The sequence below is a fragment of the Malaclemys terrapin genome, chromosome 2 (genome assembly GCF_027887155.1).
Source record: "Malaclemys terrapin pileata isolate rMalTer1 chromosome 2, rMalTer1.hap1, whole genome shotgun sequence".
Classification (NCBI taxonomy): Eukaryota; Metazoa; Chordata; order Testudines; family Emydidae; genus Malaclemys; species Malaclemys terrapin.
Genome location: NC_071506.1, coordinates 28552115 through 28578018, shown reverse-complemented (window position 1 = coordinate 28578018; position 25904 = coordinate 28552115). Strand labels below are relative to the sequence as shown.

Below are 25904 nucleotides of genomic sequence, written 5' to 3'. Positions count from 1 at the left end.
ATAGGAACATGCCAATTTTCACATTGGATCGGAGGTATTGCTCTGCTCATTGTGTGTCTAGCACCTCCCTCTGAACCACCAGCAGTTGGTCATGAGCCTGACTCAAGGTTCCATTCTCCCTCTGGTCCTTTATGAAGACTGTCTTTCTAGTTAGATTGTCAGACTCCTGTACAGGGGATGATATGGCTTCGTTGTTAAGTGGCCCTTCTGAAGGAGCTTTGCTTTGTCCAGATCCTTCTCTCACCCCCCACCAGCACTCAGCTTGTCACCTACACCTGCCAGTGTCACAGGTTTTGAGATCTTGTTTAAATCCTCTCAGTACCTCAGAGAAATACCCCCAATCATGACCCAAGATAATGGGGTAGGCTGGTGTCAAGGCCAGCCCCACTTCGAAGAACTTTATATTTTCCCCTAAAGTCAACTGCATGAGTGCACTGGGATTTGTTTTAATGTCTCTATGGGTACACTGTAAAAAGAGTCTCCAGAGCACCTCAAAGTTTGGGACCAAGTCACCCCAGACTAGGATCTGCCCACAATCAGAATCCATCAGGCCTGTCACCTCTGACCATTTATCTGAACAGGGACCGTTACTTTAGTCAGGGTCTGCTTACAGACATGGCTCTCTGCTGACCACACCTGCCCATAACCACGCTCCATACAGGGGCACTTGTGATACCAAAGAGCCAGGCGCCCACATGAAAAGCAAGCCCCCACTGCTGATCCTGTGGCCGCTGGCCCTGGGCCTAATTCTGGGGTAGCCCTTTCCTATGTGGTTAGTTAATCTGCTCCCACCCCAAAATTTCCAGTGGAGGAGTCTGTGGGAGTTCTAGGGGCCTTTCTCCAGGCTGAGATCGGAACTGCTGGTGTCTCCCAAGAGGTCCAGTCCAGGTCAAGCAGCCTGCTGGGCACTTTAGAGCTTGGTACTTCTGAGATCACATTGTCTGATTGCCAATTCCCCTGGTTGGATTCTGCCTTTAGTAGAGGGGGGCCCTTGGCTTCATGCAGTTGCTTCTGTGATGTGCCCAGAGCTGTTTCCACACTAAATAAATTTTTCAGCAGCCAGACAGCATCGGCTAGGGATTCTGGGAGGTATTTGAGCACTTAGTCCCTATACCCAGCTAGAAGTATGTGGGTGAACTGCTTGACAACAATGAGTTTCATCTCCTCAACTCTAGTTTGCATTTCTGTCTTTAATCACCTCCACCATAGGTCTAATTTTGGGGTTACCACATGGCTGGGGGTATTTCTCCCCACGGAACCTCTGACAGAAGGTCTCCTTCATGATGTCAAGGTAGTCAAGTATGGCTGTTTTCACCTGCACATAATCTTAAGCCAACACTGCATCTATCCCCTGATATGCGGCCTCTGATGGTCCCATCCAATAAGGTGCCACTGGGCTGCAGTCACCACTCTGTCAAATGTTACCAGGGTCATTCTCAGGGCCCATCTCTGTAAGTTTCACTGGCACAGGCAGGGCCACTGAGCCCAGGGCTGAAGCCCCTGGAGGGGAAACCCCAGGGAGACCCTTAGGTTGCATCAGGGCTCCTAACTGTTGGATCAGTCTTTGCTGCTGTCCTACTGTTGTTTCCCTAAGTCTCAGACCAGCTGTAGCTGGTAGATGGCAATTCGCTGCAGGAGTTGTTGCTGCTGCTGCCACTGGGCTGCCCGTTGCTGCTGATGATTCTCAGTTATCCATTTGAGAAGATGACTAGCTCCATGTTATCCACCTTACCAACCCAAGCCTTTAGTGTTAGGGTACTTGACCATCGGGGTCAGTCAGTCCTCCACCTCTCCAGAGGTAGAGAGGATGCCCTCATCTTTGTGAAGGGGTCAACTCATCTCTGGTGCCTCCTCACGGCTGGGTGTAACATGGCAGCTCTCTCTCTGCTGGGGCCTGGGGCCGGTGGCTGCTCTGCCTCTGTGGTGGCATGTCTCTTCCTGGAACTTAGCCCTCTGGCCAGGTCATTTTAAATCTTTCCCCTTCTGGAGTAGTCCATAAACAAAAAGCAAGGGGAATTAATACAAACAAACAGAGTTAATAAGAGAGAGGGGGGAATGACTCTCTCTCAGAGTATATCAGGATCTGACAACCCTCCCTTCCCACAGGGAAGAGTCTTCAGGCAGTTGTTGTCTGAGAAGCTCCTAACTTCATTCATCCCTTTCCTCAGGAGCTGAGGTTGAAGCTCTTCTCTGGTTTGCCCACATATAAGCTGTTCTGCTCCTCTTTTAAGCACCACCTCCAACCTGTGCATGCCTTTCAGCTGTGGCAGGGCACAGCTGGCTGAGCCCAGAGCAGTTCCTTAACCCCTTCTTGTCCAATATGGGGTTTGTATACCCCATTGCACCATAGAAATATCTAATCCAAGCTCTTGGCCTCTGTGGTATAGTGGAAGAATGAGAACAACATACTAATTGTGCATTGTCTGAGAAAGTATTTCCTTTTAACAGTTTAATTTGCCATCTTTCAATTTCATAGTCATCCCAGAAGTCAGTTTCACACCAAAACACTCAAGACTATAACTCATTTGTTGCATGCTGTTGTTCTTTGGGCTTTATGTATATGGTCATAGTCATAAGAACATTCATGCAGAAATTATACTGAAGCAGTACACAGTCTCCAAAATGCAAAAGTGAGCTGTCTACATAAAAGGATTGTTTGCTTAAAAACTAATATTTCTTGGATAATGTTAATACCTTTTTAAAAATGCTGGTTTGCCATGGTTTTCTGTTACTTTTATTTCGGTTTCAATTGTTTTTGTTTCTTTTATCCCACTGCTCATATCCCACCACCAACTTCCAACTTTCCCATGGGGTGCTCAACCCCAGGCCCTGCCTCCACTCCACCCCTTCTCCTAAGCCCTCACCCCCACCCTGTGTCTTCCCACCCCATCCCTACCTCTTCCCACCCAGTTCCAGCCCCCTCCCCTGAACGCGCCCAGTCCCTGGTGCTTCCCCTCCCTCCCAGGCCTCCTGCACACCGCAGAACAGCTGATCATGATGCTTAGGAGGGGAACGAGTTGATCCGCGGGGCCGTCGACAGGTGGGAGGCGCTGAGGGTAGGGGGGAATTTGGCTGCAGATGGGTGCTAAGCACCTGCTAATATTTTTCCCTGGGTGCTCCACCCTGGAGCACCCATGGAGTTGGTGCCTATGCCACTGCTTTGTTTTGTGTTTACTGCTGTATGACTTTCTTCTTGTTCAGACTATTAGCTGCATTCACTCTCTCTCTCTCTCTCTCTCTCTTTATATATATATATATATAAAATTTACATCATATTCTATTTGTATTTTGTTCTCAGTTTATGTTCCCTTGTTCTTTTGTTTGTATTCATTGTGTTCTTTTATAACTTTGTCTCATTTTCCATCTTGTTCGCTTGCTTGTTTTAAATTGCCATTTTTCTCTTTGTGTTGGTCTTCAATCTTTATTTTCCATTTTTTAAATCTCTTCACTGATCTATGACTGGTGCTTTGTGCTTCTTTACTTTCTGTATTTTTGTGAGGGAACAGTGTCAGACTGTTTTGTTCTTTGGTCTCTGAATCCCCACAGGTTATTCCTTCCTTTCGTCATGCTTTCCATCCAAATAGTGGACAAAACTAGAGCATTGTATGAATCAGTTCAAAGGAAAAAAATCAATGACTCAATGCTCAGCAGTTCAAAGGTGCTTCCAAAGTGCCGAGGCCCTAATTTACTCCTAATCAACTCACACTGTTTCTGTTCTGCTTGCCAACTTAGACAGAGGAGCAGTGAAGAGAGAGAGAGAGAGGAAAAAAACACCTGTATCTTCTCCACAATAAATATGTTTTTGAGAGAACCCCAAGAGTATCCTCTGATGATAATGGAAACTTTCAAAGATTCAGTAAGATCCATCACCTCTATGTTGACAACTACTGGTCTACATCAAGCTCCAAAAGAAGCTACAATAAGTTTCCATTATCCAAACAGGAGAGAGCGGAAGGGAACTTTTGTAATTTAAGTTGTCAGAGCTGCTCAGTAACCAAGTTGTAAATGATTGCAGGTGCTCCTTTTAATATCTTCTTAGAGTTCTGCTATCCTTCTGGGAAGGCAAATGAAAATAATTATGGGGACTTTGTTGATGGTGGATTTAATCTACCAACAGCCCTATAATAACTTTCCAGAATTTTTCTGTATTTCACTCTGGGGAATTAAAAGCTTCAATATTAATATCATCAGACCTGCCTCCCTTCCCTCTCACCCCTTTTCCCACATGCACACACAAGTTATCAATTCCTGGTCCCTTGCCCAGCCAATCCCAGTCTCCCCCAGCTCCTCATCTGATGTCAGTCTCCCCCCATCCCTAGTGACTCTCAGTCCCTCCATGTCTTCCAGTTCCAGTCCAGTCTTCTTACCCAGCAATTCCCAGTCTTCCTCCCTCTTATCAGCTTTTCAGTTCTAGTTTTCTTTCCTTTCTCCCCCCAGACAAGGAGCCTAAAACTACTCCCTCACCCCACCCCAGCTTCAACTTTTGTCTCCTCTGCATTCAAATTAGGCACTTTCCTCCACCATACTGCCTGGGCATCAGTGGACTGGGCAGGGATGGGGGTCACTGAGAGGACAGTAGAGTCTCCCTGCTCTCATTGCCAGTACTCAGACCTGGCCCTGGCCCAGAGCTGTAACTGCCCCAAGCTGAAGCATGCTCAGTGAAGATTGCCTCTTTGGGGAGTTTAGCTGCTAAAATTAAGAATTCTGTACTGAGCAAGTACCAACAGATTTTTCATAGGAGTATAACTTGGCCGAATTTGGATTTATTTCCCCAGGGATGACAAAAAAACACATTCTTAACACAAAGGCCACTTGCCTGCCAAATTTCAAGTCCCTGCTTCAAAGAATTGGGTGCAGGAGCTTTTCAAAGCAAGGGTCACCAGAAGTTGTTACAATGGGGAAAATAATACATTTTACTTTGCCCTTGCTTTGGAAAATGACTGAACTATTTTGGTCAAATTTTTCTTCCCTCCAAAAGTTCAGTATGAGGGAGATATCCAGCATGGACAATTTCAGATCAAATGGTTAAAATTTGGCAAAGTTATAAGCAACTGAATAAAGAGCCTTATACACTTCTACCCTGATATAACGCGACCCGATATAACACGAATTCAGATATAACGCGGTAAAGCAGTGCTCCAGGGGGGCAGGGCTGCACACTCTGGTGGATCAAAGCAAGTTCGATATAACGCGGTTTCATCTATAACGCGGTAAGATTTTTTGGCTCCTGAGGACAGCGTTATATTGAGGTAGAGGTGTAATGGGAAGTACTGGGCAACCTTAATATTGGGTGCTGCTTCCAACCCCTGCCTATAATTAAAGAAGACCATTTGCAAAATGCCATATTCAAACCTTATATAAAGTTTTCTTCTTTGGAGTCACTGATTTCACAATCTTTAAATACGCTGAAACCTCACTGAAGCTGGTGGGTGTAGTAACTGCCCTTTATTTAGGATAAATGCAAAAAAAGCTCCTTTATGCAAAAACAAACCATCCAAAACACAGGCCACATGCAAGGCTGGAGTAGATGAGCCAGGCAGTCTGAACGGTTTTCCTCTGGGTCTGAATGCAAATGCATGGGATGGAAATTGTTGGATGGAACAGTGTGTGAGAGAGAAGCTTTGGAGTTGATTGCTGTCTGGAAAGAGGCTTGGGACTGTTAGCAAAGGAATGGCCTCCTGTCTTGATTGCTACTATATTCAAGGAAACAATCCTTTATATACATTCTTGGTAAATAAAGAGGATTGTATCAGAGAAATATCTGACACTGTCATCACGTCTCCACCTAAGGGAAACAACTCGCAAAAACCTGGATTTTGGCTAACTGCTCAGATCAAAAAGGAGAAACAATACTTTCATTCTGCAACCGTGGTCCTTAATAGAGGACTCAAAAATATATTATCTTGAGAGATATTAAATGAATTTTATTCACTTCACAGCCTTAAACTGTTCATGTACATTGAATATGTTCTCAGGCAATTTTCTCTCTCTACAGTTTGACATAAAAATAGTCAAACATATTGGAGACCATACAATAAAAAACAGTAGAATGCGACATCTTCCATACTTTCCTACTGTTATTACTCAACATCTATATGGATCCAAGCCAGTTAATGCTAGATAATGATGTGAAAACAATTGCTTAGGTGTGCTAATAACTGAAAATTTTGAACATGCCTAGGACTGGAAAAGAAGCATAAAATACAAAGCTGGATAAGGTTTGGGATTCTGGAATGTTGGCTCACAAGTGGTGACATTCCCCCACAGCCCATATGAACAAAGTCTGGGAACAAAAAGAAGTTCTTTTAGGACAAGGATTGCAGCCCAAAAAATATATAGGTTAAAGATAGAAGAATGATTTGGCTCTCATGGCTTGTCTACATGGGGAAGTTTTGCCAGTTATATGCATCCAGTATTCACAATTTTTTAATGTTTTCTTCTACTTCTTCCCATAATAATCAGCACTCACCTTTGTGCCTCTCCTCTCCCTGCTCCTTTATCAGTCCTTGTGGTACTAAATTAGACTTTAGGCTTCTAAGGGTAGACACCTGCTTTTTTCTTCTGTAAAGCACTATGCTCATTTATGGCACTGTAGAAATTACTAATAAGTAATCATTAAGGTCTCAAATAAGACAGAGACCTTATTAACTCTATTCTTCATATGAGCAAACCTACACCTTCTTCAGACAATGCACCTGATTCCCTCAACCTCAGGGAGAGCCTCAAAACTGGACTGGAGCTAAATATCTATATTATCTGCAAGCAGTGATACGACATGAAATATAAAAGCAGCTGTGGGAATACAAACAGAGGCCAAACAGTCAATCATGCATGATGCACTATCCAGTCCCCAACTGGATATTACTCGAGTGACAGAGAGCATTCATCCTCACAAAAATTTGAGATGGAGAATTTGTTCTGACCTAATTTTCTTTTTGTGATGGTATTGCATTTTCTTTGTGAAGGACGTGTGTTATTACAATGATTATAATAAATAAAATCAGTATTTACATAGGCAGGGCCCTACCAAATTCACGGTAAATTTTGGTCAATTTCACGGTCACAGGATTTTTAAAATAAAACATTTCACAGTTTCAGATATTTAAATCTGAAATTTCATGGTGTTATAACCAGGGAAATCCCAACCAAAAGGAGGCTATGGGGGTGTCACAAGGCTATTGTAGGGTGGTTGAGGTATTGGCATCCTTACTTCTGCGCTGCTGCTGGCAGCTGAGCTGCCTTCAGAGCTGGGCGCCCACACCCTTCTCCCCAGCCAGTCCAAGGCCCCTTTAACCCAGAACGCCAGGGCGCTGGGCCTGGAGCTGGGGAAGGGCAGGGCTGGGGGTGCCCTAGCTAAGGGCTTCTACCATACACCAGGCTCCAGCTGCTGGTCCTGGCAAAGCTATGGAGGGATGGGACTTCCTCTTCCCCTGCAGGGGCTACTCCTGGGTGCAGGTCAGACATTCCTTCAGGAACCTCTCCTGACTGCTCTGAAGGCAGCACCACTGCCAGCAGCAGTGCAGAAATAAGGGTGGTGTGGTATAGTATTGCCACTTTTATTTCTGTGCTACTGCTGGCTGCAGCAATGCCTTCAGAGCTGGGTGGCCAGCCAGTGACCACCACGCTCCAGCCGCCGAGCTCTGATGGCAGCATAGAAGTAAATGTGGCAATGCAACCCCCCTACAATAGCCTTGTAACAGCCCCCACGGCCCTTTTTTTGGATTGGAACCCCCAGTTTGAGAAACGCTGAAAGGTATAGGGTAAAAGTACACAAAAGACCAGATTTCATGGGGGGAGACCAGATTTCAGAGTCCATGACATGTTTTACCTGGCCATGAATTTGACAGCACAAGATACATAGTATATTTGACAGCACAAGATACCTAGAGGTCCAAGTCAGTGCAAAGATAGAATCATAGGACTGGAAGGGACCTTGAGAGATCATCCAGTCCAGTCCTCTTCACTCATGGCAGGACTAGGTATTATCTAAACCATTCCTGACAGGTGTTTGTCTAACCTGCTCTTAAAAATCTCCAATGATGGAGATTCTACAACCTCCCTAGGCAATTTATTCCAACACTTAACCACCCTGACAGTTAGGAAGTTTTTCCTAATATCCAACGTAAGCCTCCCTTGCTGAAATTTAAGCCCATTGCTTCTTGTCCTATCCTCAGAGGTTAAGAAGAACAATTCTTTTCCCTCCTCCTTGTAACAACCCTTTTTGTATTTGAAAGCTGTTATCATGTCCCCTCTCAGTCTTCTCTTTTCCAGAATAAACAAACACAATTTTTATAATCTTGCCTCAGAGGTCATGTTTTCTAGACCTTTAATCAGTTTGGTTGCTCTTCTCTGGACTTTCTCCAATTTGTCCACATCTAACCTGAAATGTGTCATCCAGAACTGGATACAATATTCTAGTTGAGGCCTAATCAGCGTGAAGTAGAGTAGAAGAATTACTTCTCATGGCTTGCTTACAACACTCCTGTTAATATATCCCAGAAGGATGTTCGCTTTTTTTGCAACAGCATTACACTGTTGACTCATATTTAGCTTGTGGTCCACTAGGACCCCCAGATCCCTTTCTGCAGTACTCCTTCCTAGGCAGTCATTTCCTATTTTGTATGTGTGCAACTGATTGTTCCTTCCTAAGTGGAGTATTTTGCATTTGTCCTTATTGAATTTCATCCTATTTACTTCAGACCATTTCTCCAGTTTGTCCAGATCATTTTGAATTTGAATCCTATCCTCCAAAGCATTTGCAACCCCTCCCAGCCTGGTATCATCCACAAACTTTATAAGTGTACTCTCTGTGCCATTATCTAAATCATTGATGAAGATATTGAGCAGAACCGGACCCAGAACTGATCCCTGCAGGACCACACTCGTTATGCCCTTCCAGCATGACTGTTAACCACTGATAACTGCTCTCTGGGAATGGTTTTCCAACCAGCTTTGCATCCACCTTACTTACCTTTGCTCCATCTAGATTGCATTTCCCTAGTTTGTTTATGAGACCATCCTGCGAGACAGTATCAAAAGCTTTACTAAAGTCAAGATATACCACATCTACTGCTCCCCCCATCCAGAAGGCTTGTTACTCTATCATAGAAAGCTATCAGGTTGCTTTGACATTTTTTGTTTTTGACAAATCTATGCTGACTGTTACTTATCACCTTATTATCATTTAGATTGTACAAATCGATTGCTTAATTATTTGCTCCATTATCTTTCCGAGTACAGAAGTTATGTGTGAAAGTAAGGTAAAAAGGGGTTTGTTCTTAATGAGAATGCACATGAACTCCTGCAGCAAGGTAAAATATTGCAATAGAATACTTCTTTTAAAAAAGTCTTGCATCTCTCTGAAACTCTTCCCCTTTACAGTATGGAAGCACCTGGGGCATGCTACTGGAACATATTTTCGTGAACATCTCTTTGGAAGCTCCAAAACTTAATGACTGAACTTTGCACACAGGCCTGTGTGCACACAGCCCAGGGGTAAAAGCGAGCTGATAAATATTAGTTTTAACAATGAGAAAAACATCTCTAGGTTTAAAAAAAAACAAATTTGCTATCATTGCTACAAATATTTATCTATTTCCTCTAGACAAATGTGGTGGCACATCTCATAGAATCTATACAATTTCTTGTCTGAGTAAAGAGACATACTTAAAAGACCTCAGTTTTGATCTTGTTAAATACATTTAACACAGCAACAGAAAAAATACATTGTAATAGGATAGTATTCATCATTTACCTTGTCCTAAAGTTTGCAGGATGAGGATGTCCATCATATAATGATAAATAATCATATTCCTCTTCTAGAGCAAAAGACTGAAAGACAATCTGTATTCTGTTTCGTTCTTCTGCTATTATTACCCATGTACAGTTTGCACCATTTGGATATCCATATGGGAAGCCAGGACTTTCTATAGTGCCATTAAGACCTTTTAAAGTTCCACCACAGGTATAAATAAACCCTGAAAGAAGAGAAAAAAGAGTAGATTAATAACATGTTAACACAGAAATACAGTAAAATATGCCAATGGAATTCATGGCCTCTATTAAACAGCAAAATAAATTATCATGACATGTAAATGTCCTGTGCTACCTTAGAAGAGACAAAGCTTAGAATATCATGACCATGTACTGTAGAAAGATACATATAATGAAGTCAAATGTCATACAAGCAATATGGAAGGCTCCGGACAACATTTTGTAGCAACTATACAGAAATGTGATTTTTTTTTCAACGTCTTCTAAGGAAGTTGCTTGTCCATGACTCCTGGCAACAGGCAGATATTTGAAGCAGTCAAATAGAAGAAAATTAATGTTCAAGAGGGGAAAACAGTGCTGATTCCCTCACAGCTAATGTTATCATTGTAAAGAAGCTATATCATTATTAAGATGATATAAGCCACTATCTAAATGAGTTTGGATGGAATCTTGAATGAAGGGGTAGCTAGCTGCATGTGACTTCATTCAGGAGAGATGGAGATTGTGCCAGTGTGTTGGGGAAAGGAGGCAGAAAAACTGACAAATTATATTTGCTCTCTTGGTAGAGGAACAGTGACCACAGTTTGTAATACAGATGCATATTAGGTATTAGATTCTAGGCTGCTCTTGGGCATCGAAATGATGACTGGTCAGGAGTATTTTTTTCTATGAAAGACTAATACAATATTCTTTCTCCAATGATATATGTGTCACCTCCAAATTAGGTTATTGTAATTAACTTTTTTTTTTGGGGGGGGGGGGGGGCTGTTCCAAAACTGAAACTAGCAGAGAATGTCTCGACCTGGTTATTAAATGGAATTTCCCATTGGAAGCACATTATATCAGTGCGTAAGGAACTGCATTGGCTGCTAATAGGTTTCTGGGTTGAACTCAAAGTATTACTATTAACTAAGAAAAGTTCACAGCCTGATTACCTGAGAGATTGTCATTCTTCTTGTGCCACACTGCCACAGCTAAGGCACTTGAGCTGGACCTCCTTTATTATATGAGGAAAGGGACTGCTAGCAGAGTATCATGCATGAGGAGTCCTTTATTTTGGAATTCACTCCTGCATCCCCTTAGTCCAGATCAATTACAAATTAGATTTGTTAGCCCTCCAGGTTTCCTCCTAAATCCATCTCCCAGCTCCCTTTCCCCAGGATTTGGGAGCGGGGTAGGCTGATAGTCATAGAGCCATGTGGATTACGTGCATTATGGTTTAGTTTTATTTTCTTATACTTGCTGGATGATATTTAATGTCTCAAAGTGGGATGAGCTACATTTAATATATTTATATTGTATGATTAATTGTATTGTGTATTTTCAGAGTATGTAATGTTGCTCAGTAAATAGATTTATAAAAGCCATAATATGGACAAATCCTAAATATTGACACACACAGCTCACATGCATATGATTTAACTCATTAAATAATTTTTCCCCAGGCATGCATGTTGACAAGCATGTTTGTCCATCCCATCCTCTTAAGCATTATGCAGAAATCTTCTACAAAGATCATGTGATCATTCCATAAAATACATTTCCCTGGGTTAGTAGTAGGAAGAACAGATCCATTTTCTTCCTATCTTCTATGTCTATGTTTACCTCCCTCACTGGCAGATAGAAGCTGGCACTTATGGGACTCAGTTTATTACTATTTTACTTTGCATAGCACCATACCATAGGTGTACAACACCAAAAGAAAGAGAAAGCTCCTGTGGGGAAGGCATTTTGGAATTGCCTTGTCTGGTCTTAGAGTCACACCGTATGAGCTTTACCAGCTGCTGTAAATTAGCTCCGAGGATTCGTTTTCATGTCAGATTTGCTTCCCCACTTTCAGCTGTCAGCAGCTTCCATTTTCAGAAGAGTCTGTTTTATTTATCAATTCCTGCATCTCTGCCTCATCAACTCGATCTGTTTTTAAATCTCATCTGAAAATGATCTTTTATTTATTATTTAACTCAGACTGTATAATTTACCTCTCTAAAAACTTTTGGGATACAGTTTGTATGGAAAAGACTCCACCAAATAAAGCTGAATTATTTACTAGTTATGTGCCACAGAATCCCTAATGGAATTCCCAAAGATCCAGGAGAAGCACAACCTTCCCAGTAACAAGTTTTCTAAAATCTCCATCAATTTAAGCCTTTCTAGCATTGTATCTATACTGGAACTCCATCTTCGAACACAAGAGAGGAAGAACACGATGGAGAGCTGCACCTAGCATTTTCTATTTGTTTTGGGCCAGCTCTAATAATATAAGATGAATACATTCAGTTAAAAACAGTAGCAGATTTTAGCAAACAGTCTGAAGCTGCACAGAAGTTCATTGTGGATCACAGTGCTGGAAGGGAAAGAACAGCTACTCCCCTCCCTACCCAAACAGGTGAGCCTTGACTTTGCCTCCTCAACTTGCACTAAGTAAGAGGTTGTTGAAGATTTTCAGCCCTCCCTCCAGAGCAAAAGTGGGAACCAGAGAGGTTGAAGGGTGGCCCAAAGTCATAATTCAGTCTCTAGTCTACTCCTAAGGCACTGCCACTATGTGCTGCCCCTTGCTTAAAGATAGCATATATGTTGTCCAATTTCTTTAGAATTATTTTGCTTATTAAATACAATATAGAGATACACAGGATATGATGAAAATTTTTTTTACCTAAACAGGAGATGAAAGTTATCGTATTCTAAATAAGGATTTAACTGAAGAGAAACAATGAAATATCATGTAAGATTAAGTGACAGTTAATACTGAACATAACATTATTAATATTGGGCCTCATTCTGCTCAGATTTTTCATCTTTTAGGAATCTACTTTTTCTTCGACATATACATCTTTATTCTTCCCTCATCCAATTAATTATTCATATTTTGCAAAACGGCATAATTTTATATTATCTTTCAGAGAGAGGTAATGGTTACCAAAATGATAATATACATTGTGTCATAAGATATTTATTCAGTTCTGGAGCATCAAAAACAAAACTGAAGTTTGATTTTGACTAGTTATGCTTTTTTGACCTTTAATATGAGAACATGTCAACGGAAACTATACGCCAACTGCTTTAATCTCTGCATTCAGATGGTAATTCATTCTGTAATACTTCTTTACTTGAACTCTTCAACTCCAATGGTCTAACTTGGAAATATTCAACATACAATATAAGGTTATTTAATAACCGGCTCTCATTAGATGTTAAAAACCATCTAAATTATTTACATAAGACATAATTAGTGATAACACTTAGCACTTTTGTATTGTGGTCTTTTTCATCTGTAGATCTCAGAGCTGCACACAGAATTCAAAATGTAAGTATTAGTTACAAATTATTTCATTCTCATTTCAAGAGAATGGTGCCTCAGACTAGAAAGTCTGCAAAAGCTTTAAGTAAAAAGGGAAGTATTCACTTAATTAAATGTGAAAATGAATACAATCAGAACAATATCCCCATATTTATTTCTATTAAGTTCAATTTATTTATTCTGATTCTAACTTTTCGATTTGCAAAAGATTGTTTACATTGATCATGTTTAATTACATTGTAAAAACATGGTTGATGCACTTGATGGAGCATCGTTCTTGCTCTCACCACCTTTGCATAGTTCCCTCTCCCTTCCCTATTTAACATCTGTCATTCACACATGCTTCCTCAGATTTCATTTCTCCCACAGCATTCAGTCTGTCAAACTCTGACTTTTCCAGTGCTGTCAGCTTCGTCCTATTCTTGATTGTCCATTGTCCATTCTGTTGGCTCCATGGTCATAGGCTTCTTCAATTCTACCATCTCCCCTACACTTGCATCTTTCACTCCCCTCTCTGAAGACAACATGTGCTTACTGCACACCTATGCTCTTCCTGTTCCTGAAAATTCAATGACTACTCTAACTTTGCCCACTACAAGATTAGTTTTTCTTTTTCAGTTCTACCCTCTTCCTAGCCAAAAAAAGTGCTCTCTCTCTTTCTCTCTCTCACACACAAACATGTGCATGCAATCTCCCTGCCTTCCAAGAACTGCTCTTTTGCTTAACCAGTTTTATCGCGGCATCCATCGTCATAACATGTGGTCGATTCAGTCACACTGATTACAATACAAAAAAACCCAAGAACAAAACAGTTAATCAATTGCCAAAAATGGTCCTAAACACAAAACCTTCTCTGTCTCTTTTTACTGTAGCATCTGTACCCAGAATATTGCCACATTAATGTTGGGACAAAATTGAGCCTATTCAGTAGCACCTGAGTTCTCCACATGCCTCTGCTTTCTTCTCATATATGCCCTCCTTTATCCCAGTCTTTATGTTTAAGGTCTCTACATCTGTAATACACCTCCCCATTTTTCCAACCTCTTTCTTTTCTCCTGCTTCTCACTCTTTCCTCTGTCTCATTACCATTCATCTTCAAGCACACATTGTGTTTCCTATCCTTAAAACCTCCCTCAGTCACATCATCCTTATTCCACTGCACCACCTTCCAGCTCCTTCAGAAATCTGTCTACACATAGAACCAAAATTCCATTCCCAAGACTCTGATCCACTTCAGACTAGCTTCCACCCCCTTTACTAAACCAACTGTCTTTCTCCTTGCCATGGCTAAGCCGCACTGTTCTACACTCTGCCTTTGGTCTCTCTATTGCCTTTGACAACATGGACCAATCCCTTCTCCTCAAGAATCATCTCTTCAATGAATTTTGGTGTGACTACTCTTCTGAGTCTCCTCCTACTCCTTTGAATTCACCTTCAGTGCCACTTTCAATTATTCTTCTTTCTCCCTCCTTCCGTGTTGGTGGTGTTCATGTATTCATGCTTGTTCTGCTCCTCCCCCCTCCCCCCCCGCACACACTTGCTTCGTAGGTGTTCTCACTTGCTCCCATGGTTTCAGCTAACACTTTTACACAGATGTGCCATAAATCTAGCTTTATGGCTGAAGTTCGATCTCAGCACTTACATGTCAGTGACAGCTGCCTTAGAGAAAGAAATCCATCCCATTCTGTCTATTCTCATCTCCTCTCTCTCCATGGATGACCCACTACCTTTTCAAAATAAATCTCTCATATTTCTTACTAAACCACATTTCTTTCTAAACTTTTCTTTCTTCCCAATTGCTCTATTAGTTTTAACTCCCCTGTCCTCCCTTTAATCAGGACATGCAGTCTTTGGGTAGGTCTATACTTACCTCCAGGTACGGTGGTAAGCAATCGATCTTCTGGGATCGATTTATCGCGTCTTGTCTAGACGCGATAAATCGATCCCAGAAGTGCTCACCATCGACACCGGTACTCCTGCTCCGCGAGAGGAGTACACGGAGTCGACGGGGGAGCCTGCCTGCCGCGTCTGGACCCGCGGTAAGTTCGAACTAAGGTACTTCAACTTCAGCTATGTTATTCACATAGCTGAATTTGCGTATCTTAGTTCAAAGTGGGGGGTTAGTGTGGACCAGGCCTAAGTGCCCTCTTGGACTTCTCTCTATTGTTCCTCCCTCCCACTAATACATACTCTCACCAAATCCAGTCACCTTCTCCTTGCAACATCTTGAAATCAACCCATTTTCTCTGATTCTACTGCTAAAAACCTGACTCATGCCCTAGTTCTCCTCCATTCCTTCCAGAACATTGTGCTATCATAGAAATAAACCTCACTTCCTACCTGTCTTTTTACTGACTTTCATTCTTCATACCAAGTTCACACTTCAACTCACTGTCAAGGCTCTACCCAGTTCTCTCCCATCTATTTATCAGATTGCATTTACTCTTTTTCTCTTCCATGTCCTACATTTTGCATTTCCCTTCAGGACTTTAATTGCTTCTTCCTACTTTCAATTCTGCACCTTTTTCAACCATACCCAATGCTTCCATAGTTTCCACCTTTAGGTAATTCACAGCTTTCTCCCCTCTTTCAAACCTATCCTGAAATATCACTTCTTACAGCTAGCTTTCAACAATGCCAGCAACTTTGTTTTCTAGTATGGTGGCTACCCATTTGCAAAAGAAGGCAGGGAAGAGTAAAACCAAATACAATTATCTATTCTAATTCTACAATAATATTCTCCCAAGAGCAATATTTATATATTTTGGGGTTCTCTTCTCTCCTCCTTCCTTCCATTTTCCTCAATCACCCTTTCTCTACATTTAAACTAAGCTCTTTGGCTCCATAAAAGCAGCAGACATGCCCAGTGGAACAATGTAAACACTGCTAAAATGTTACAGATCCTATATTTGTAAAATGTAAAAAATAAACACTGTTCAGATCCGCTCTTAAAACTTTCAGTAGAGTCAAGATTCCTTAAAATTGGCCACATTGCCTTTTCATTTCACCTTTGTGCCTCAAAACACTTAAAGTGTTCTTCAATTGCTTTGTTATTCATGGACAAGAAGTGGTGTTGGAGTGTTTCCTTTCTGCAAGCTTATCAGAAATTGCACTAATATGTTGACATTATAGAATTTCTCTAATAAATAAAACTACATACAAGAGAAGATGTTTTTAGGAATTTAGCTTCTAATCTATTATTCATAACCATTTTAAAGCTATAACAAAGACAATTAAGCTCCTCTGAAGATATTGGGCTAAATTCATCCCTCTTGCAGGGAGCAGGGATGAAAGAGGCCAGTTCTGTTCCAGTATTTGTTGGCATTGGCTTAAAATATTATGGCCAATTCAATGACTTCCTACGGGAATTCCTATGTGCCCATACTATAAAGTAAAATATCCTCTCCCACTTGATTAGAACCCCATTTGAGAGCAACAATGCCTTTCAAAAGGGGTAATTCTCCTCTATGGTTCAATACGCATAGCTAGCTATTACTGGTTACATTTCAAATCAACAGAAGTCTAACACAGGGCTTGAGTCACAGATCTGAGGTAGATTCCCTGAACTTCCAACAGAAAGAGAGAGGTTTCCCCTCAGGTAGGCATTCTTCCCTCTCCTATAACTTTTCTATTAGAGAACCAGCACATTCACCTTTAGTGCATCAGAGTCAAAAGAATTCCAGAGTCTCCCCCAAGCACTGTCCCATATCTAGGCTGATGCTACCTTTCTTTCAGCCAGATGGCATGAGTTCTTTCCTCACCTATATAGAGATGGAAGGGTATCTAAGAAGACTCTGCCCCTTCTTGCAAGGCTGTGCAAGACTTCAGAAGACATTCTGAGAAGCACAGGAACTGCTCACTCCTACTCTACCCCAGAAAGGAGGATGCTGAAAAAGGGGCCACAGAGGAGGCAGGGCCTCCATCCTCCCTACCAATCCTTATTCACCTTATTCACCAGGACTACTCTGAGCTAGAATTGTGTGAATTTTTTGATTTTCTGACAATTCTGAAAAATAACTACCTCAGCCCCATTTTGGGTCAGACAAAAGGTTTTGTTTTGACAAAAATCAAAATGTTTTGTTTTGATCTTAACCATTTTTAAATGTTTTTGATGTATTTTAAGTACAAAGAAAGAAATTTGTGAAACAAAGTGTCATTTCAAACTGACAAATCAAAGTATTTCATTTAGACAATGTTACAATATTTTTTAAATTGAAATCATGACTGACCTTTTCAGTGACTGAAAACTGGGGTCTCAGTAAACAAAAAAATGTCAACAAGTTTTATGATGTATACAAAAATAAATACCAATAAAATTGTCATGAGACATATTTTTAAGATAATCTATTTTTCATTTCATAAGAAAGGCCCTTTTCAACAACAACAACAACAACAAACCTGTTTGAAAAATGTCACCTACTTCTTCTTTTACCATTCCAGACATCTGAAAAGCTTAAATCAGCTGTTACTTAAAAACACCATAATCATAAAACAACCTGGCGGAGAAAGAAGGTCGTCTATTTCTCCCTGAAAATATAGAATTCCCACCTCCCCTAGACAGACACATTATACTGGCCCTAGTCATCCCTTCAGGACTTAGAATCTAATCAGAACAGAAAAAAAGTACTAACAGTTCCCCAACCACCAGGTGGTGAAATCCTGTCCCCCAAAAAAGTCAGTGGCAAAACTCCCAGCCTTTCATCCCTGGTGTCTGAGAATCCTTCATTCCTAGAGAATTTCAGAACTTCTTCCCCATTTCCCACATATATTTTTCGACTGTCTTTTGGATCAGAGACCTATTGTTCCAAATAGCCCCCTCCTTCCTCATATTAATGGAGAAGTGTAATCTTGCTATTGTGCCTAACATCTGAGTGACTGAGCTAGACATAAATATATGGACATTTGGAATCTCATCACACAGAACATTATAAATCCCCTCTGGGCTAGACAGATTGTAACATGCTGGTGATGCCAAATTTGCAGTGGAATCCTGTTACATATGTCTGGGGAGATGGTAGACAGGTATGAATTTTTTGGAAAGATGATAAAGATTTGAAATCATTTAGTTGCTGGCCTCAATCTCATTCAGCCCCCTGCATCTTTCCCCTGGGCATAATAATAGCAACCTTAAACTATGTTCTCCCCATTTGAAGAGCTCTAAATCCTGAGAGCTGCTTTATTAATGGACAAAAAATTTCTTCTACTTCTGAAGTGGAAGATACCCACTACAATTGAGTATCTACAATTGAAGATTAGTACAGTAGTCTCAGCAGCTTGGCAGCCCTAAAAAGAATAGCTTATCAAAGACAAGACTGAAAATAAATAAATACAGACTTCATTTCTGATTACACAGTTATTGTCCCCCGTGCTAGGGAACGAACACATACCCTATAATACAAGAGCTGTTGCACAATGTAGATGCCATTAGTTATTTCATTTTCACTGTTCCCTCTCAGCAATGCTAACAAAAAAGCCAAAGGTTTTGTAATGGGCCTCATTAGTCTTCAATGTAACATGTAAAAAGTGGTATTGTTTATCATTAAAACAGGAAGATTTTTTTTCATTTTTTTAAACACTGTCTGGTTTAGCTCTGCCAAAGAACCAGGAAAAGGGGTAAGAGAAATGGCTCTTAGTACACTCTGATCTCCTAGGATGGACTGGAGTATTTTTGTGGATTTTAGAAATACCAGCTCCTGATTTTCATGGAGTTTTCCACCTCCCATTTAGTCCTCAAATATCATATCTTAGAGTAAAATTCATTAATTCGTTAATAAAATGGTAAGCCACACCCTGTTTCCATTCTTGTCATTTGCATGAAAGGTAGTAGCAGGTTATTGCCAAAACCAAAGAACCATGTAACAGTGGGGTGCATTCGAACCTTCTGACAAAATAATTTATCATTTAATTGAGTCCTAAACCATTATGTACATTAGGCTGACAATTAAACTACATTAAAATAACCTTTATGCCCATTATACTCAGGAAATTTATATCAAACACACCAATTTCATATAAAAGTGTTCTAAGTATAAATGATTAGTGTTTGTTTGCAGTTCTATCATGAGCATTCTACTGGCCTCCCTCCGAGCTTGATGGGGAGGCACCAATCCCCTCCCCTGGTGTGCGGAGACAAGCTGGCACACCTTCTGTGCTGGAAGCAGAGGGGAAGAACAGGAAGTATAAGAAGAGGGCCTTTCAGCTCAATTGGGCTGGAACCAGATGTCTCTAGCCCACTGCTGGCCTCCAGCTCCACTACCGAGCAATGTAGCACCCTCACCCCAGAGGAGACAGAGTGCTGCAAGGAGCTGCTGGGTTTGCCAGCTGCCATTTACTCAGAGGAGGCGTTGTCTAGTGGTGCTGTCACAATAGGACTCTGCATTGTGGTAGGATCCCTGCTGACCCAGTGATGGGATCCCCCACCACTGTTAGGTCCCTGGGCTAGGACCTGGTGGAGTAGGGTGGGCCCAGGTCATCCTACCCCCTGCCACCAACCCCACCTCTGGGTTGGCGGCCTATTCACCTTATGCCTGACGGCCTGTGCTTTGTGTATTTGTGGTCTGCCTTAGCCAGAAGGTTGGGCTAAGTACTGCTCCCTAGTCTGCCCTGCCCAGAGCATCACAGCCCCAGATTGCATAAATTGCTGTCTGCCCCGCCAGGAGGCTCCGGACATAGAATGATTGGTGCTCAGCCCAGCCGAAGGGCCAGAACCTAGCCTCCAAATTGACCATTTGTTGTGTGATGTAGTGAGGCAAAATGGCCTCCCTCCGAGCTTGGCAGGGAGGGATGACCACCGGCCACTATAGGTGGTATATGCAATTGTGTTAGTATCAATTAACATTGTTCCTTTAAAGAAAAGACTTCCATATCTTGCTTCAAAATGTAAGAGCATATCCTATCACTGCCTCCAGGTTCATAGAAGGTTCCACTTACATCAGAACCAGAGTACTTAAATAAAATAAATTAATGGAGCTATCCTATCTCCTAGAACTGGAAGGGACCTTGCAAGGTCATTGAGTCCAGCCCCCTGCCTTCACTAGCAAGACCAAGCACTGATTTTGCCCCAGATCCCTAAGTGGCCCCCTCAAGAACTGAACTCACAACCCTAGGTTTAGCAGGCCAATGCTCAAACCACTGAGCTATCCCTCCCCCACTACACAGTAGAATTTGGAGGCTCTCTGGAAAATCTCCACCTGCTTCATATGCTGCAAAGCCCAACTCTTTGGGGCTCCCTATGTAGCAAAGCTTAGAGGAATAGCATTAGAAGTTTATGAAAGCAGGTGCTTAGCTAAACCATTCACAGCCTTAACCATTGCATTCTTTCCCAGGCAAATGCTACAATTCCTATTTAAGAAGTGGATCATTCAGACTACAACAACTGAGAAGTTTAATATCAGAGGATAACCCTGATGGATAAATTAGTGTTGTGAACACAATGGATAAGAAATTAGTCTTGGTTTGGATCTTAGATCATGTTTATTGTACGGGAACTATAGTGGCATAGCTATGCCAGCATAACTCTATAGCGTAGAAGCAGCCTAGAGTGACAGAAGATTATTTTCCATCACTGTAAGAACACCACCTCCCTGAGTGATGGTAGCTGGGTTGACAGAAGAATGCTTCCATTAACCTAACTATTCCTACACCAGGGGTTAGGTCAGCATAGCTACAGAGCTCAGCGTGTGAAAAATCCACACCCTGAATGCCATAATTATGTTGATGTAGACCAGGCCTATGGCAGCACTAATGGAATGTAGAAGAGGTCCTTACAAAAAGCTACAGCAAAAGTAACTTGCTAAGAAATTACATACATTTAGTAGTACTCTTTTAATAAAATTTAATTAATTTTACTTTAAATTAAAGTAAAATGGCCAAAATATGTAATTACAGGATTCACATTAATTGGCATGTAGCAGAATAGTAAATGTAACACTGAATTTAGTTACATTTTATTTAAAACCCAGAGAAAAAGCACCAGCTTCAGTACATCACATCTGGTTATTTGGAATCCTGCAGAGTTTCAGACAGCTGACAGGGAATAAAATACTGCAAAACTAAATCACCCAGCATAGCTAGTTATGTTATTGATTTGAGAAAGCAGCATGTGATTTTTTTTATAAGTGGACATATTTCCCTCTGAAGCATCAGAGGTTGCCTTCCTCCCTTGAGTTCGGCTAAAATGAGATTTAAAACAAAAACAAAAAAAAGCAGCAAAAGACCAAAAAAGTTCCAGTAATTAATCAAGTAAGAGCTAAATATAATCAAACAAATATTGGTGGTGGATTGAAGTGAGCTTCAACAAGATTAGAAAAGGCTTGGAAGACTGAATGATAAGAGATCTAAGAGAAAATTGAGGAGATGCTGCTTGAAGGGAGTTCTGCCAATAGAAATGAAAAATGTATGAAAAAGGGAATGGGGGACGCTCTCCATGATTACCCTTTCTGTACTCAATCTTCCTATTCTCACAAATGCCTTCTTTATGAAAAGAGACACCCCTCAACATGAGGTCAGATTTGTTTTAGATGTAAGCAACCTAAAAAGCCTGTCATTCACACAACTGGGATTGCCCTTTTTAAAAAAAATGAAGTTTCTAAGAAGAAACCTAAAAACTCCTGCTTTGGATTATCCTTGAAATTTCTCTTAAAGACAGCCATAGGCAAAAGCGGGAAAAAAAATCTGTCATGTACTAGAAACTCACTGCCTACTTGTCAAAACAACATTCTGGAAGCTATTTATTACTATTTTCTACACAGAAAAGGGTCTTCTAATTCTGCTGCAAATTAGAAGTCAGATTTCACTGAATTTTCATCTTTTTAAAAAGGTAGATTCTGACTAGGCTGCAATAGCTTTAAAGAAGAGGTGCAAATACTTACCATTTATGTCACTGTTGCAAAAGATGCTATTGGCCTTTGGCTACTACAGTTGTAATACACTAACATTAATTTGCAATTGCATTTGATTAATTGTCCAAGACAGCAAAATTCAGCGTTGAATGTATTTGGAAAGCACAATGAGAAGGTGTATTAGTACAGGAAAGAGAGGAATGTCTACCCCTAGACAGATACTTGAACAAATATGATGTAAATAATAGGATTTTTTCTTCTGGCTGTTGTTATCATAAACAAAGAACAAACTAAATCACATCTTTAATGTAAAGGGCCATAGACTCTAAAGCCTATTTGACTCCAATATGAAGGACTTGACACTAGGGGCTGGGTCTCTGACACTGCTCTGCTAAAGATCAAAGAAGGATTGAAATAGCTTAAAGCAAAGAGGGCGAGGTCTTAGACATTCAAGTAACAGCATCTTTGATCATTTTTCGTCTATAATGTCAAGTATATGAACTCAGGAATCTTACAGCCAAGTATGTATTTTGTATCATTAATAATTTTAATAGGATTTTTCTTTTATTGATTTATCATGTTTTTACTAATAGTCTGGGGAACACGGAGTTGTTTTTGATAAATTCGCTTTGGTTAAGATCCCAAAAGATACCTCTTATGAGAGTCAGATGAGGAAATGAAGGGATACCTGCCCTGGAGCATCCAGGTCTTAAAAAAAAAAAAAAAAAAAAAAAAAGTGAACCCACAGACACAGGGGAATTGAGTTGCCACAAGAATTCAGAGTTCATTGGGATTTTTTCCCCCTTCATTAAAACTTTTGGGGGGTTGCCAAAAAACTGAAAACCTTACAACCAAAATCTTTCATTTTAAGACCAAAATCTTTCAACAAAAAACTGATTTGTCCATCAAAAAAGGTTTTAATGAAGAAGAACACTTTAACCAATGCTAGTATTATTACTACACATTTTTTGTATTGTGGCTGTGCTCAGAAGAACACCAATATCAATTACCTTTGCCTTAGGCACAGTACCAACTGGTATTAAGAGACATCTCTTGTCCCAAAGAGTATGCAATCAAGGTCCATTGCAGAATAAAAGTTTTATGTCTATACTGGCTATTAAAAGTAATAAATGATGTACCATGAGTTCCTCTAATTGTGGCACAAGCAATAGTTCTTCCTGAAGTATAAATGGGTTCCTTTGCTTTTTCATTTGCTCATAATGTTCCAAGAAGTTTCACCTTTGAGCTGAATTTTTTCATGCTTCATTGGTGCCAGAAGGCAGAGGAAATTTTGCTGCTGTTGCTCGGGCGGTTTTGGTCACTTTGTAAAGTTTGAGCAAAATCCCAGCAGCCATTTTTGAGTTTGAAGAGGGAGAAGAAAATAACTCACTTCTTCTCCAAATAAAGCTTTTCAGGTTTTAAAAAAATTCTCACTACACTCTTAGAAATCAAACTAGGCTACAGCAAAACTCTGCAGGGGTTATTTAGGAGCAACACTTGTGATAGGTGGAGGAAAGAGTCTAAAAATAGAGTTACAAACAAATGAATTTTCAGTCACTCAAGTATAATCAGGTGACATTGCTGAGATTTTCAACTCCAAACAAAATACTCTCTGTTTTGGACATCACTAAGGCTGTGTTAATTTTCGTACTATAAAAGCTAGTCTCTGTACAAAGACATGATGCATGACAGGTCCCGCCCCAAGGATCTTATAATCTGGGAGGTAAATTAACTGAGAGGTGACCTGACTAAGTCACACAGGCTGCAGGAGAGCAGAGCCAGGAATAAAACCCAGGTTTGTAGTTTCCCATTCTACTGCTCTACCTACTGGACCACACTGCATCTCTGCTGAACTGGGGAATTTTCCAAAAATATTCCCAATAGTGACACCAAATAGAAGCCTAACCATGAGCAAGTATCTGGACCAGTAATCATTAAGTTAATTAAACCTTCTGAAAATGGTTTTAATTAACAAAGACTAAAAATGCTAGAAGGCCTTGGAGGCAATTAGTGTGACTAAACTGGTGTTATCAGTGATGGGAAGAATCTGGGGTTAAATTGTCTAGTGTAGATATGGTCTCAGTGGACAGGGCTAGTTGTTCCTTCTCTCAGATCAGCCTGTTAAGAACTGGTGCTGTGCTAGGACCATTGCAGAAAGGGGATTTTAAATGTTTCATTGAACCACAAAATAAGATCTTAAAAAAAAGTGTCTCCATGCCAGGGATAGGAGAAAGTCCCCTCATAGAAGAACTCATTTTTATTAGTCTTCTACCAGTAATAAATGATGCTCTCCCATACTATTTCAGACAAAGTTTTATTTTTAAATGTGGTGTATAAACCGCCTAGGAAGTAAGAATAGGCGAGGAAGCCAGACTGGGCACACTCTGGTAGAAATAGTACTGTTACAGCAGGAGAACACACAGTCAACTGTGGAGAAGCTTAATGAATACATCTAGTTGAGAAAGCAAACATAGCAGTAATAGAGTGCAAAGAAATTAAAATAAGGGATCTACACTATCCAGCTATAGCTTGGATGTAGCTATGTTACAAGATATGTAAGTTTCACTAAGAATACAGTTAGTCCTCTCTGCCTTAATAAATCATGTTTGCAAACACCAGATTTAATTGATGGCTAGACTGCTATCTTTTCATTCGTATGTGTTAAGTGAAGTAGGTATATATTTATAGTTTATATTATCACCTGATAGGAATAGAGGGAGATTCAAACATCCTTAGCTCTTTAGAAATGTCTTGTACATAACAACTTAAAGTACACCACCCATCAAAAAAAGAATCCATTGTTCGTTAGTCTCATAACAGCAGCAGCAACCTTGACACAGGACATTTCCTGAGGATTAATAACCAATTGGTGTTTAATGGCCCAAGACAAAGCTTTGGGCCATCAACTCTTCCCTGACAGTCATTAATCCTCAGCAATGCCCTGCACCTTTTGTTATCACTTTAATAACACACATCATTTTACACAAAAAAACGTGACTCTTGCATCTTAATTGATGTGCTGCCCGGCTTCCGCTTTGTCATCATGCGTTATTGAATTTTTTCAGCACCGCTCTGTTTCAATAACTAACATCTCTGAAATTAATCAGCATCCTATAGGTCTCAAAATGTAAGTAACAAGACTGCTGGCTTGCCATGAATAATCATAATATGCAATATAAAATATCTGCAAGAGGAAAAACAAACAAATGTAGTGAGATGTATTCTGCTGTACTAAAATGCACAGACATCTAAAGACCTACCAATCTGCACTTTACGCCGCTGTGTGAGCATGATTGAAAAAAAAAGAGTGTATATCTGCATTTCTTTGTGACTACTCAAAGTAAATTGGTTACATCCTGGGAATTGATCATCATTCCAATAATAAGATACATTGATTAATGGAAGTATTAGTATGGAAGTGTTTGGGGTTTTTAATATTCATAAGTATACAATAGTTATTTGTATTTTGATCTTAAAAATGCTATATAAAAAGTTGCCCATCCAAGGTTCTGGGCATCCTTGAACCACAAGGTTTATATTTGAAAAGTGCTATATCCTACTGTTCTTTAACACTAAAACTGCACACATACTGCTTTATGGTTGGTGAGTTGTGCCAGATGAATAATTAACTCTCTGGTCCTGTGGGATAACTATCGAAGGACATGAACTGGGACGGTACAAAGACATATTACAGAAAGTTACGTAGTCTTTACCAAGGAAACACGTGGAACAGGTTTGTTTTCAGAAGCATGTGTTTTTTTATATTATGATTT

General features: G+C 40.5%; 1 protein-coding gene across 4 annotated transcripts in view; it reads right to left on the bottom strand.

Annotated features, from left to right (window-relative positions):
- Positions 1–25904, bottom strand: part of CSMD3 (CUB and Sushi multiple domains 3) — a 1152075-nt gene that overhangs the window by 1017411 nt on the left and 108760 nt on the right. For all 4 annotated transcript variants that reach the window (XM_054020295.1, XM_054020294.1, XM_054020296.1 and 1 more), the window contains exon 2: positions 9755–9977. In XM_054020295.1, coding sequence (XP_053876270.1) covers positions 9755–9977 — 223 coding nt within the window. The remainder of the gene's footprint in view (positions 1–9754; positions 9978–25904) is intronic.